This window comes from Notothenia coriiceps, unplaced genomic scaffold (genome assembly GCF_000735185.1).
Source record: "Notothenia coriiceps isolate Sejong01 unplaced genomic scaffold, NC01 NC01_scaffold00037250, whole genome shotgun sequence".
Lineage (NCBI taxonomy): Eukaryota > Metazoa > Chordata > Actinopteri > Perciformes > Nototheniidae > Notothenia > Notothenia coriiceps.
The window spans coordinates 7,179,379-7,194,767 of record NW_011369951.1 but is presented as its reverse complement, the minus strand read 5'-3'; the positions used below and the strand labels follow the sequence as shown (position 1 = coordinate 7,194,767).

The 15,389-nt window shown below is 40.3% G+C and overlaps 2 protein-coding genes across 2 annotated transcripts in view; one reads left to right on the top strand and one right to left on the bottom strand.

The window, feature by feature from the left end:
- The first annotated feature begins 5,985 nt into the window (after positions 1-5,985).
- On the top strand, positions 5,986-10,719 carry LOC104967234 (histamine H3 receptor-like). The gene is given in 5 exon segments (XM_010796651.1): positions 5,986-6,579; positions 7,093-7,259; positions 8,920-9,195; positions 9,198-9,275; positions 9,307-10,719. Coding segments are annotated over 5 exon segments (1,269 nt in total). The 5' UTR covers positions 5,986-6,302; the 3' UTR covers positions 9,778-10,719.
- Positions 10,720-11,849: 1,130 nt separating this feature from the next.
- The window catches only part of LOC104966814 (transmembrane protein 2-like), a 28,180-nt gene continuing 24,640 nt past the window's right edge, over positions 11,850-15,389 (bottom strand). Inside the window, exons 10-15 of the mRNA XM_010796115.1 lie at positions 14,429-14,611; positions 14,065-14,284; positions 13,673-13,774; positions 13,432-13,577; positions 12,983-13,089; positions 11,850-12,358 (exon numbers count right to left, since the gene is read on the bottom strand). Coding sequence (XP_010794417.1) covers positions 12,159-12,358; positions 12,983-13,089; positions 13,432-13,577; positions 13,673-13,774; positions 14,065-14,284; positions 14,429-14,611 — 958 coding nt within the window. The 3' untranslated portion in view covers positions 11,850-12,158. The remainder of the gene's footprint in view (positions 12,359-12,982; positions 13,090-13,431; positions 13,578-13,672; positions 13,775-14,064; positions 14,285-14,428; positions 14,612-15,389) is intronic.

The window sequence follows — 15,389 nt, the reverse complement described above, 5'->3', positions numbered from 1 at the left end:
TGTTAAGAGCACTCCATGGAATATAACAAAAGTGTATCTCGAGCCGGTTTCTCAAACTTACCTACCCCACCTTTAATATATACATCTCAAAATTGAAAAATACAACTAGACTGAATAGTAAAATATTAACATATTGACTGTGATAGATGTATATCTGTAGAGCATCTTCCGAATACAAAACGTTTCCATGTGAATGTAACACTCGGGTATAGCACCATCACTGCATTATAGCAGAGTAAAGAGGTGCTCTCAGGTGATCTCTGCAGCTGACTGACCTACTGTAACTGAGCGATGGCATCAGGTCGGCTGACTTCACGCTCATCCTTTTCAACAACACACTGATTAATCCTCTACTTGTCACACTCTAAGCGTTCTGAGCAATTTTCATGAAGAGCTTTCTCCTTAATCTATTCTTCTCTAATCTCATTCCTCTCCACAAGCTTTTCTTCCTGTTTCCTCATTCAGATTCTTGCTCTCTGCCTCTTAATGTGGAAGTGTGAGGTGATGAATAAAAAAAAGGATCTGGTTAATAGTGTTGGCAGCCGTGGCAGATGTGGATGAGTCCCCTCAAATAACACATTGCACTTTTATGTGTGTTGCTTGGCAGAGTCAAGTTCCCTTATTTATTTTAAAGGGATAGTCTGACAAGTTGGGAAAGTTGCTTATTTGCTATTTATCAGGAGTTTGGTGATAATATGAATGTCAATTTAATCTCAGTTTGTTCATTAGAGAGATGCAGGATGGATAATGGCTGACCTTCATTCATTCAAAGTTATAAGAATAATAATCTTTGCAACATTTGATCCATTGTTAATATAATAAATATTGATTAGAGCAGCTTATTGCACACTATTGTTTTGATTGTCTTTTTATGACTCCTTTTAACGCGTCTGACATTGCCTTGTGGATTATAAACATTGTTATTTTAATAAACATTTCTGTTTATTTAACAGGTACTCATATCTTTAGTAAACAGTGCTAGGTAACTACCATGGGAGTGCTTTATCTCCATGATTTTATGGAGGATTTACAATTTTTGAACCTTCCAGTGTGTGTGCTAAGAATTTCCTGGTGCTAGATATTTACACATGAAGATGAAAGTGAAATATATTTTGATATCCGAGTCTGTGAAGCACATCCAAAAAAGCTAAATATTTTTGGAGGCCCAGGCCATCAGCTTTAGACTGACAGCTGATGGCCTGAACCAGATACACTTAATGAAGATTCATCCACCGTATCGCATCTGGTGTGAAATATCGTGCTGGAAGGCAGCGAAGGGGTGTTGTGTTCCAGTTTATTTTGTAAATCCCATGCCAGCTTTTTTGACACTCTTTTCACATTTTCCATGTGTTTGTCTGTCACCACAGATTCTGGATGTGCGAAACGTCATGGTGGTCGTGTCTCGATGGTACGGAGGTATTTTATTGGGTCCTGACCGTTTCAAACACATCAACAACTGTGCCAGAAATATCCTGGTGGAGGAAGGTTACACTGCCTCCACGGTGAGACACTCTTACATATCTCTCTGTGATCTTCCACTGACATGTCTTTGGTCAAATTAGACTTTTCTGTCAGATTCCCTAATGCTAGTAAACATTTGATATCTTGTATTTTAATTGACTGTTACCCAGATATTTATCCAATTATCTCAAAACAAATAGATTTTTTGTCTTTATTGACAACCAAAGCAGATTCTGAAAGTCAAAAGAGGACAGACTGTCGGATAGTTAACCGTTAAAGGTTACAGTTTAACATGCATTAAAATCATATAGCATGTGTGTAGGGCTGGCTTTGTGTGTCCACAGTTCTCCTCAGGTGCTGTCACATTATATATTGGTCCATTTGAAGTGTCTGGTTGCCACATGTTCTGGAGATCAAACAGTCTCTCCTGGCTCTCAGCGGCCTGAAGTTAGGTCCAGTCTGCTTTGAAGTCGTCTTTGTGTTCTGAAAAGTTATTCCATTGATAACATGATTGACATTTGAGCTGCTGCCACAGACAGAATGAAGGTAATGCAAACCTACTCTTAAAAAAATTCTACTTCAAAACCCCATCAATTCCGAATAAATCAGAACTTGATTTCTCTCCTAACAACAAAGGTTCTTCTGTCAACATCAAGCCAGGACTATATGACGGCTAATTATAGGTCACTGCTTGTGGGTGGGAAAAGCTCCTTTGAATAGAATGGAAAAAAAACATTCAGTTTAACATTTATTATGAACCAAACTATTTTTTCTGTGATAAGTGAAAGCATGGATTTCTTAGTGCCCTTAAAAATTATTCTGAGTGAATTAACTTGTTTAAAAAAGCCAGTGATATGATTTGTAAAGGTTGAGCTGGGATCAAATGTTATACTGAGCGTGTTTTGATTAATTCAGAATACAGCGCAGCCTGAAAAGTAATGTTGAACATCGTTCTTGAAATGTTCATGCTGATAGAGCCCCTTTGAATTTGAACTTGAATACAATTGTCAAGAGTCATGGCAAGAGGAAGCATGGATAGGAATACAAAATATGAGCCATAAATGAGCCCTGAGGTACACCGGTTATCTACGAATAGATGTTGTTGATGAAAATCCAAAATATTCTAATGTCCAAGTAAGAGGCTAAACAGGTTTTGAGGTAGAAGTGTAAATTGGAAAACAAGACAATAATTCTGGGGAAAGAGATGGATTTAGGAGGAAAATAGACTGAACACAACAAGAGTTGAACAGGTTACACCTCAGCAACTAACAAGATAAAAAGTAGATGACACTTGTTTCATTACACTCATTAAAACAATAACACGTCTACTTCCTGATGGCTAAAACTGACGGGAAACTCCAACCTTCACAGGGGAAGGAACATTATTTAAATGGTAATTAGGACAACAAGTTGTGAGTGACTGGTTTACAGCTCTATTGCAAACACCATATTAAATATAATGGGGCATGCATATTAAAATGTTCCACTCAGCTGCATGAAAGGAAATTATCATTTTTTCTGGCTTTTTGTCGAGACATGCTGTTAAAGTGCAAAAAGGTCTACAAGTTGGCAGCCTGAATTGTTAGAGCAATAATTATTGGGAGGATGTTTTATAAGCGTACTGCAAATTGCAATGTTTGGTGTGATGCAATTATTTGAATACATTAAAGCAGTAGGGTGCATCCCAATCAGTACATTGTAATTTGCACATTTAAGTAAGGAAGGGAATCGCAGCAGGCCTTCAGGTAAAGTCTGCGTCACAAATTGAGTCATGAGCTTTAAATCAGCACTCAAATACTAAACAGAAAAGCGTTGGCTCCATTAAGTGCGGTGCTAATGTAAGATAATTATCAGTCTGTTCACTTTCTTGAATCTTTCCTCGTGTTTCACAGGATGAGGCCACCAAATCTGGAGCGAAGATCAAAAGGCCAAAAAGCAAGAAGATGAAATGAATGTTGGACAAGACTTTTATTCAAACACATTTTCATCTTTTTGAGAAGGTTGTTTTAAGGTTGTTTTAAATTGTGTCTTAATGGAGTCAAACAGGGATTTCTTGCAATTGCAAATAATGTATTCAACATGACGAGTATTGCAATATATTTAAGCAACGTTTAATTATTTTAGCTGATTGCCTCAACTCTGGACTTTATATGACAGCATTTTGACTGAGAAGCATTGAAATTAGATGTTTTCATTAAAACAATCAAACCATGAGACTTGTGCAGAAAACATTACTTTGACATCTTCATAGAGAGTTCACCCATCAGGATTAGATTCACCTGTTTAGAAAACCAAAGAGTAATTTCACACTTCAAAGAAGGATTTTGTTCACATGTTTTGTCACCATTCATTTTAAATGGTAATGCTCCATTCTGTCTTGATGTCAAAGTGTGAATAACATGTTCTTGTATATTCAATTCAGCCATCAGCCAATCGGCTTGTAAATTAAATTCATACACAATTCATTCAGCGTTTCCAAGAACATGATCACACGGCTCAACAAAATGAAGTTCACTGAGTGACACTGAGTGTCATCGACAAAAACACTCTTACGCTTGCACATAATCCACATGACCGTTTTCCCCAATGCATATGAAATCCACTTGAAGCCATGCTTGAAGCCTGCTAAATATTCCACTTTTCACATTTCTCTTGTAGCGTTTACCCCACATTAACTCATGTGGGACTTTGCCTCACCTCTTCGCTTTGGGTTTCACTTGATGCCTGGAGAAACACAGTCTGCATATGAAGCACTCTGGGGTTGGCTTTAGGCAGCAGAGAACTGCTTTCTAAAAATATACAGGGTTCATCATCGCCCTTGGCAGTTCAGTTTTCCCCACCACAATCCTACTATTGTGACATAAAAAAACCATTTGGTTATCTTGAGGGAATAAAACTGATATCAGGATCCAATGATGACATTTGATTTAAATGAGAATATAAATGACACTCAAGAGACTTCATTGAAACTTCCTCCATGTCTGTGTACAAAGCTGCCTGCTGATTTCAACCATTGGGTATAATTAGAGCTAATTCACTTAAAATACTTGTTTCCTCCCTGACAAGCTGTCATCATGCTGAACACATCATCTCAGCCCTTAATTGTATTTTTAGAGGCTTGTGAAAAAATGCACGGACATAAATTCATATTCAGAGTTGAGGAGAATATTCAGCCCACTTCAATCATAAATGTTATCAAGATGGTGAGCTGTGGTGGGTCCAATTTTACAGCGAAGACCAATAATATAAATATCAATTCATAGCATGCAAGCATTCATCCCCAAATATGTATTATTGTTATTAATATATGTTCATAACAGTGGGGGTTTCACCAGCCTCTCTTCCGTAATTTATTTTATAATGTTGTATTTATCTATTTAATATTGAACAATTAAGGGCTTGAAGCGACCTTGTTGGTTTTATTTTTTAACTAAAACACTCAAACAAACTGATCATGGAGGTTAAGCTTTTTCAAGACTTTCTTTATTGATGCTCTAAAGCAGGGGTGTCAAACTCAAGGCCTGGGGGCCAAAACCGGCCCGCGACCTAGTTTTATGTGGCCCGCAAGAGCTTGCAAAGAATATAATATACAATACAATTGGTGTAATTGTTGAATATTTACTTTCAATTATTTGCCCTAGACCTCTGCTTTCAGACGTAGTTATTTAGGAAGATATTATTATTATATCTGATAATAATCAAATGCAGGGGCAACGATGTAATATAATACATTATTTAATATATATTATATATTTACGTATATTTATATAAATTACAACCGGCCCTTTGAGTGCAACCATAATGCTGATGTGGCCCAGGATGAAATTGAGTTTGACACCCCTGCAGTCTAAAGTCTCTCTTATCAAAATATCCTGTCTGAGTTGCTGGAAGGAGACGATGGTAAATCGTGGTGTTTCCTGTCTTTGTTAAGACATTGACCTCTGAATCTCTGAATGACTGGATGCTTTGTTTAAACACTGATCAGCTGACGTAGCTCCTCTCATCCTGCCGGCTGAAGCTCAGGTCATTTCATATCGGTCTGCTTCAGGCGTCTGGACCACTTCAGCTTTTGACTGCAGATTTCAGCCTTTGATCACTTGCTGCGCGGACAAAGAGGCAAAAAGTCAAGTGCGAAGAAATCACTCGAATGATACCGGAAATGTTGTTGCCTACAAAATAAAAGCGCTGTCAGTTGACACCTCTTAGTTCAACTTACAACTCGAGCATGTGGCGAAATTGAAGTGATTACACTATATTTTGGAGGGTTTTAATGTGGTGAACAACCAACACACTATTATGGTTTAATGTGGGCTTGCACAGGCTTTTAGAGATTTTAACTGTCCTTAATGTGGCTTTCCTTTAGGATACACTCTGTATGTGGCTTTGAATGTGGATAATGTGTTGAGAAAATCGTCACTGTAACTTAATACATTGTTACCAAGATAGGATACATATTATAACATTTTGGTACAAGGTTGCTGTAAGACGTTTATTGTGTAAGTTTGAGCGGATATAGCACTTGTTTTCTAGTATGGCTAGCTTGACGTGGGTGACAAAAGCAAGTGTGCGCTCCGCGGCACCCGCACATCCAGCAGACAGTGAATAACCTGCTGACCAGAGAGAGGAGCAAACACCCAGAGGATTTACAAATATCAATATTAAAAATTAAGATTCAATTTAAACTTTTATCTGTTTTAAACACAGATTTAAATAAGAAGAAAAAATGGAAGATTTGGAAAAAGTATTTATCCACAGGTCTCCAGTCATTTTTGACTCCTGTCTACAGTGGAGCGGAACGTTTGGGCGCGTAATTGGACTTGTGCGTTGTTTCTGTGCTTGAAATGAAACAGGTCCACAATGAATGTGGGTTTATATTAACTATGAGCGCGCATATTCTGGAGTGCAACTCCAGCGGCAACTTGACTCCAGCGGTGTCCGAGGCTGGGACTGTCCTCCCGGGCTACCTGGCCGTGATCTTATCGGTGCTCATGGTGACTCTGGTTGTCGTTGTGGTGGCTGGGAACGCGCTGGTCATCATGGCTTTTATTGTGGATAAATCCCTGAGAAATCAAAGCAACTTCTTCTTTCTGAACCTTGCTATATCTGATTTCCTCGTGGGTGAGTTGGTGCCTCCTCTTCTTCTTTGTGTCTTCTCTGTCATGTCGCTCAAATGGGGCTCTTTCAAGTCTCTTGTTCCTCCCTATGTATGGAGAAACACTAAAAGGCTATTTCTGCACGCCCCAGACCCATTGTTATTTCCCACAGTGAGTCATTGTTAAGTGTATGTGACCTTGTCCTTTTTGCTTCATTCATGTGTTACATTACCATTATATATTGCTTATATTTGTAGCATCCTAGTTTTATTTTTTAGCATTCACACCCCTCTTATTCTGCTCTTATCTGCTGCATTAGATACATTATACCCTCCACTGAAATCAAACAACCCAATGCAAGCTGCTCTTGTTTCTAAAATGTATAAAACCTCTGTCTGGTAAAATGCAGCAAGCAGTAATTTTTGTTGTCACATGTACAGGGTCTCACATCCAGGCGGGTCTGGAGAGGTGTGAATGTTAATAGTATTGGTTTTTTGGGGGTGAATTATCATGCAGTGCGTGTGTGTGGCTGTTTCAGGTGCCTTCTGCATCCCAGTGTACATCCCGTACAACCTGACAGGCCGGTGGATGCTGGGTAAGGGGCTCTGCAAGGTGTGGCTGGTTATGGACTACCTGCTCTGCACCGCCTCAGTCTTCAACATTGTCCTCATTAGTTATGACCGTTTCCTGTCAGTCACACGAGCCGTAAGTACAGGCTGCAGAGGTGCTCATTACACACACGCACGCACGCACGCACACACACACAAACACACACACACACACACACACACACACACACACACACACACACACACACACACACACTCAGACATACTACCACAGTCAATTCTTAAATGTGTCACTCTCTTTGCTCTGCTCTGCAGTAAGGAGTCATTGACATTCAAAGCTTTATCCTTAAGGGTGTCATTTTAAATACAGAGTTTGAGCTGTGGCAATTAGGTATGTAAATATCTTGGATTTAAACATTAGCATTCAACTCAGAAGTCCATAAGGACAAATATAGTGTGGCTAAAAGGGCACTCGATTTTACACACGCGGAAGAACTACTCAAAGTGAGACAATTAAAACATTTTAATAATATCTCGCTTTTCAACGTTTGAAAATATATGACATATCGGTGCAATAATGGTTTGGGATTAATATGTTCTAGGAGGTATGGTGTCTGGAAGGATTGTGCAATTTAGAGGCAGTAAGAGTATAATGTGCTGAGGTAAATCATGGAAGAAAAATAATTCATGGTTTTTGGAGCTTGACTCATATTGAGACCAAAATTAGGACATCAGGCCCTCTCCTGATGTTTAACCTGTCTCTTGTGACTCCAAAAACATGTGAAAGTGAAATACTAAATAACTGGTGTGCACCTTTACCAGCACAACCAGAAATTGAATCAAAACATGATGTTGTATTCTGTTGACCCAGAATTAATAAATAATTATAAAATTCTCTTCCCACAAATAAATCTCCCGGACATGTTTTTTCCTAAATATTTCCATGGGCATCGCTTTGATAATGTTTCGCTTATTTTTAATTGACTATATTTGTGGGATGCCACATTGAGAGAAATGTTGTGGTTGTGTAGTTGTTTACTTAGTATGTATGTTAATAACACCTCTTTGCCTCTGACTGCTTTTTATCTCCTTTTGATTGATGGTCTTATCTCTAGAGCTCAGTAGAATTTATTATTTATTTGGTTATTCATTTTCTAATCAGAGAGCAGGGTTCCTGTAATGTAAAATGGAAATATGCGAGTCTTGCCTTATTGGAATGATACCGTGGAAAGATGTTTTTCTTTTTTACTACAGAGGAAGCTGGTTTTTAAAGTTGCTTTCAAGCCAAGGTTGCAGCAATGCAGCATCATTGTCTCACCGTGATATACCCAGCAGTTTCAACCTCCATTGAACTAATATGTAATTGTCAGAGGCAAAGAAAAAACAAAATAAAGAACCCAATAAAAGAGCGAGATAGAGTTTAGACTGAGAGGAGAAGAAGTTAAATTGGAGCAAGTGCAAAGAGAATGAGCAAAGGGTGATGCCAAGGGAAAGTGGATTTTTGTGAGGAACCTGATGTCTCTTTCACACTCTTATGTTGCATCAGTGAATGTGGCTCTCTGCCTGACATCCCCTTTCTCTATTTGGCTTCAGTGACAGCAGAATGAGAGCCTCACGAGTGGTTATTTACTGCGTCTAAATATACAAACAGGGATTCATTTGTACAAGGCACTGAGAGCAGAAGCAAGTGCGTTTTTCATATGGGAACAGCTGTGGAATGTAACAAATAGCGTTATTGTGCAGCTGAGTTTATGTTCCTTGCTGGGAGTCAATCTTGTGCCCCTCTTTTGACACAGGTTAAATACAGAGCACAGCGAAACATGACCCGCCAGGCTGTGTTCAAGATGCTGGCGGTATGGGTGTTGGCCTTCCTCCTCTACGGCCCTGCCATCATCTTCTGGGAGTCGATCGTCGGCCAGAGTGTCGTCCCCGCTCACGAGTGCCATGCCGAGTTCTATTACACCTGGTACTTCCTGCTCAGCGCTTCAACCTTTGAGTTCTTCACCCCCTTTGTGTCTGTGACTTTCTTCAATCTCAGCATTTACCTGAACATCCATCGCAGGACCAAGAGGGGATGCGCCTGTGTGGAGGACGAGGCCAAGGCGCAGAGGATCACTAAGAAGCACAGAGAAGGAGGAAGCTGGTCTGTGTTTTTTGTGAAGACTCGGAAGGTGTCCTGCAGTGAGCCTACTGCTATCTCTGCAGTTATCGAGGACGACGATGTCCTGTCACCTTCCTCCTGCGGGGAGCCCATTAACAGTCAAATATACCTGCAGAGGGAAAAGTTCTCTCCTAACAGAAAAAACTCCAGGCTCTTTCAGCACACAGCCTCTTGCATGGCACCCAGCCGAAGGACACAGGGATCTCGACTGTCTCGAGACAAAAAGATTGCCAAATCTTTGGCCATTATTGTTTGCATTTTTGCCATTTGCTGGGCTCCTTACACTCTACTAATGATTATTCGTGCCGCCTGTAGCGGTGAATGTGTGGCGCACTACTGGTACGAAATAACATTCTGGCTTCTGTGGCTAAACTCTGCCATCAACCCGTTTCTCTACCCACTGTGCCACAGCAGCTTTCGAAGGGCTTTCTCAAAGATACTGTGTCCCAAAAGACAATCAGTTCAGCCTCAGATTGAGGCTCAGTCTTGTTAGATGAACCCAATTGCACTTCCATGCTTTATAAATGCTGTAAATGTTGTTGGTTAAACACTGTAAAAATCCATATACTGTTCTTCCATCCAAAAGAAACCTTTTCTAAATAATATATGTATTTGTCAAAGTCATTTGTTCAAGGATTGTCACAGCATATCGGACAGCAATAGGACAATTGAACCCTAACCCCGGAGATAAGGAACTGCAGTTTTAATATTCACTGACAAACTCGGACAGAAAGAAGGAATATGGTTTAAGATCTCTCAGCGCACAACTATTTATTTGCTCAATGCTGTGAAAAGATGAATGAAGAAGGGGATGACTGTAATTTAGTCTAAAATATTATACAAGAACTGAACTACTGTACAGCACTAGCAAGTTGTTTAATTCACTCTCCAGTTTCTTACAGGGCTGCTGTGACAACAAAAAACTCCTTTTTAGATTTAAGAAAAAAGGATTTTGTGATCTTTATAAAGTTTCATAATCTCTCTGCACATGAAACCCTTTCACCTAGTATTTCGCAGAATGTAAGCTTTCTCTCATGAAGCAATAGGATGTCAAAGTTGGAATGACCTGAATAGAAGAAAATAACCTGTACTTGTTTACTGTGTGAACTTTTATCACAATAATGTTTTATTTTATTTTTACTAAAAAGTGGGCTAAGGGCAGAGGGAAATCAAGTGACATCATCTGCCAACAATGAATCTGCACTGAATTAAAAAAAAAATTGTGTTGATGTTAAAAATGTACAGGACTAAATGAGAACAGCATTAAACCTTTTGTAGAATAATATCTATGCCAAGCTAGATGTTTGTGTGTTCTTAAAGTACAGTATTTATTCAGAGACTTGCCTGGTTTATACCACCCTAACTACTTGACTACTTTGTATTTTGGCTATGAATGTGTGTTGCTGTAAGTAGCCAAAGAAAGAATAAAATGAAATCTGCCTGCAGGCTTTCTGACTGTACCTGTTATTGGTCGGCGTAGGAGGAAGTGGTTTTACATTTTGGGAAATACGCTTACAGTACAGTTGCAAGAAAAAGTATGTGAACCCTTTGGAACTACCTGGATTTCTGCATAAATTGGTCATAAAATGTGTTCTGATCTTCATCTAAGTCACAACAATAGACAAACACAGTCTGCTTAAGCTAAAACCACACAAACAATGATATGTTTTTATGTTTTTATTGAACACACCATGTAAACATTCACAGTGCAGGGTGGAAAAAGTATGTGAACCCTTGGATTTAATAACTGGTTGACCCTCCTTTGGCAGCAATAACCTCAACCAAACATTTCCTATAGTTGCATATCAGACCTGCACAACGGTCAGGAGGAATTTTGGACCATTCCTCTTTACAAAACTGTTTCAGTTCAGCAATATTCTTGGGATGTCTGGTGTGAATCGCTCTCTTGAGGTCATGCCACAGCATCTCAATTGGGTTGAGGTCAGGACTCTGACTGGGCCACTCCAGAAGGCCTATTTTCTTCTGTTGAATCCATTCTGTTGTTGATTTACTTCTGTGCTTTGGGTCGTTGTCCTGTTGCATCACCCAAACGGCCCCCTGACTCCACCAAAAAAGGGCTCTTTTTCTTTGTTTCGCCAAAAGTGTATGCAAAAAAGCAACGTTAGAGAGAGGAAAGTGGAGGGTGAGAAGGCCAAAAAACAAAACACAACCTTCTCTCTACCTTCTTTTCATACACTTTGGAAACCTTTAAATTGCTTGGACCTAAAGACGATAAACCCAGTAATATGTTACAACAAGAAGTGAACTAGACTTCAAAAACTCAGACTCCACCCTGTTCGGAACTCTTTAACAGTTCCTTGATCCCTTCCTTTTTTTTTTTAGTTCCGGTGGTTCGTGTGGTTGGTAGTTTTTTGAGGTAGGGTTGACACTTCATAAACCCCTCCCCTCGGTAGTACCAAACCCGACGACAACCGCACGGAGTGCCCGGGACCTGTCTAACGGTAGTAGCTGCCTTTTATTTACTTAAGAGTTCAACTACGTTCCTGTTAAAAACGACCTCCTCTTTGAATTCCGGTAGACAGGTGGTTAACTTCGAGNCTGAGTTATTATAAAGCTCCATGTGATCACTTTGGCTGATAAGGCAAGTTGTGTCTTTAAAAGGAAAAGTGCATTGACTCAACTGCCCCAAGACACACACACACACACACACACACACACACACACACACACACACACACACACACACACACACACACACACACACATTATAAAATACCTTCTATCCACTTGGAATCGGTAAACATATTTGCCATTGTTAAATAAATTAAAGGTTCAGCAGTTCACATTCATCGGCTGGTTGTGTGTGTATCTGTGTGCAAGTTCTGGGTAGTTAAGTTGTGTAGTTCACATTGGTCATTGTTGTCCCGTGGCTTTTTTGAGAAGCTCCAGGTCTTTGCGTGTTTGAGCCGCAGGGGGGGTGCAGCCGTGAGCCTCCAGACCCAGAGGCAGGTATCTCTCCTGCAGACCCAGGACCTCGTCGCCCTGCCCGGCCTGCAGCCAGACCCACGGAGGGGGCGGAGAACCCCCCTGGAACCCCCAAAGAGCCAGACTCTCTGTGGTGGAAGGTAGCAATAACAATGTATGAGTAAGACAGACTTTGCCTTAAAGGTCACCTATTGTGCAAAATCCACTTGTTCATGTCTCTTCTACATCAACATGTGTCCCCCCCCCTCTGTGGAAAGAGATTCTGAAAGTTTCAGGAAAAAAGATTCCCTCTCTTTTTGTCCTGATCCATTTCTATAAAAACCTGTCTGAAAATGAGCTGATCAGATTTTGACCCCTTTATGATGTCATAACGATTTGTTGGCTTGAGTAACCATTAGCCAATCACCAACCAAGGTAACCCCCCCCCCCCCCACCTTATCACCTGAATCTCCTCCTAGAGCACCATTGTGTTCTTTTTAACCAAATATCTCTCAGAGGGGCGTGGGGAGGGGCTCCTTATTTTCATCTAAAGTAACAGACAGAGAATCAGCACTTTTGAAACAGGGCTGAAACAGAGAGGATTATGGGTAATGCTGCAATGATCTGTTTGGTGTTTGGAGCCAAACACTTCAGAGACATGTTTTGTATATATCTGAGACCTGTAATATATTGATGAAAAACAGTATTATAGGGGACCTTTAAGAAAAAGTGATGACAAATGTATGATTGTATACTGTAAGTGTGTCACTAACCTTTACTGTGCAGATCAGCAGCTTTGGCCATTCCAAAGGAGACCAGATGTGGTGCCACACTAACGAGGCCTTCTGGTTGACCTCGTGTCGCCATAAGTACGATAGACCTGGGACAAAAAAACGCTCTGTTAAATTAGCAAGCATAAAGAACGACTTCATGAAGACATACTTAATTATAACCCTAGAGGAAATTCAGCTTTCACTCTCTTGTGTGATACAGTACTACACATGCATAAACACACGCATTAATGCAAAGGTGTTTTTTTTATCTTGGTCTTAGATGACTTGAACGAGTGAACAACTGGTTCCCAAGCCAGACAGACTGAGTTACTGCCTGCCCTGTATACTGGACTGTTGTATTTAACTAAATAGAAAAAGTAGTCTCAAAGTGTGGTACTGCTGCAAAAATGCAAATGCAGTAGTGTGAGCAGCTATTTCCCCTGGCTCACCTCTTTGGTATTCCAGTTTTTAGGTACTGTTCCATTTTGGCGTCCATCTTTGCAAATGAGGTTTTCTTGGTGACCTTCCCCGAGCAGGCGTCCACTGAGACCAGGAAATATCCAGGCTGAGAGAAGGGCATCGTGACCTCGTTCACCTGACAGGAGGAGATCAATGTTAAATAAACCCTGATTCAAAACATCACAAGTAGATAATGTGATTATATGTTGTGTTTCGATCAGTCATTCTTACAGTGATATAGGAGCTGTTATCTCCTTTCTGCTGCTCTTTGCTGCTGAGAGACTTGACTTGTGTCTGGAGGTAGAAGGTCCATGGCTCACTGGAAAACACAAGCTGAGACAGAGACACACTGGTCAGCAATGATGGCTTGAGTTTAGAACAGATTCAAGTAAATGATCGTTAATGTTTCAACTTGTTTATTGGGTTTTTTCAACAGCATACGGTTATTCTATCAGAGCATGTATCAAAGGTAGGTAAACAAATCTTCACTTTATAGAACAATAGGTAGAGTAACAATGTAAATACTGCTTAACACCATGGCAAACACAATCCCACACAGACAGAGCAAAAACAGACATACAAAAACATTATAATAATAACTAAATAAATAAAGCAACTCGTACCTTTTTAGCACCGCAGCCTTTACAGGGTTGTGTATTGAGAGACGGCATAGGCACCACTGCTGAGGGGGTCTTGGAGTACTTGGGGTAGGCTTTGGTTGTGCAGTTACAGGTCTGTTTGGAGGACGTGGTGGCCATGACCTTCACTCTTTCGCAGCCTTTTGATGAACAGTAGCTGTGACCTTCACGACCGTGCCGAGCCCGAAGGAAGAACCACAACAAGCTGGGCGTGAGGGAAGGAGAACGGGAGGAAGGGCCAAAGTTAAATACACTTAATGAAATGAGAGAAACAGAGAGATGACAGTCTACATAGACCTTTTTGAGCCCACTGCAATAGAGAGGATTGGAATTTGTTTGATGTTCTCACCCAACAGTTCGGTCAAAGTAGTACTTCCTCTCCATCGGCCTGTTCTCCAGCTCTGCTAAGGATGACACGGTGCCGTAGTCTGTGAGGTCATCGAAGGTGTTGCTCTGCCTGTCGTTGATGTCGGCCATAATCTGAAACGTGGTGTCTGATGGGTAACAGAGTCCCACCAACGCCCAGTCATCTCTAAAAGGGAGGAAGAGAAAAAAGACAGTCATTACATCAGAGAGGCGTTCTCCAAAAAACATTTAGAAATAGTAGAAGATGTTGGACAGCCTGGTTTGTAAATATGTTTTAAAAGCTTTGCATAGTTCTAATGGGATCGAAACAAGAACGTATTAAAGACTATTTTATTGGTTTTCGTTTTATTGCTTTCTCAGGAAACAATATCCTAATTTACCCCTTGAAGATATTACAGCAAGTCATATCTTTTCCAGAGATGGCCTTCCTTAGCTTGTAAATGTTTTTGAATTCTGTAATTCTTCTCAAAACAGAAAAACACCTCTTGTCTTGTTCTGTTTGTAGTTGTTTGTAATTATACTAGATTTAAAAAAAAAAAGATGGATCCCTGTATATATCTAACGCACATGTGTCAAACTCAAGGCCCGGGGGCCAAATCAGGCCCTTGGTGGATTTAATTTCAGCCCGTAGGATAATTTCTAATTACTATTTTGATCTGGCCCGCCGGTATATTGCACGCACACCTTCACTCCATCCTGAGGGTTTCCTCAGCTCAGAGCCTGAGCCCAAACATTGATGAACTTGTACCCAAGATGAGATGCCAAGTATCTGGCTTGAACTAGCATCACAGAGCAGCACACTGAGTTTAATGGATGTTTCCTTCTGCACTTTTTCTCTCTCTACAACAGGGCATGTTTGGTTTTCTCTTTGAGGGAAATTGTTTTTTTGAAGCTGTTGTTGGCCTGTGGAAAAATGTAATCATAAGAAATGACTCTGCAGATAA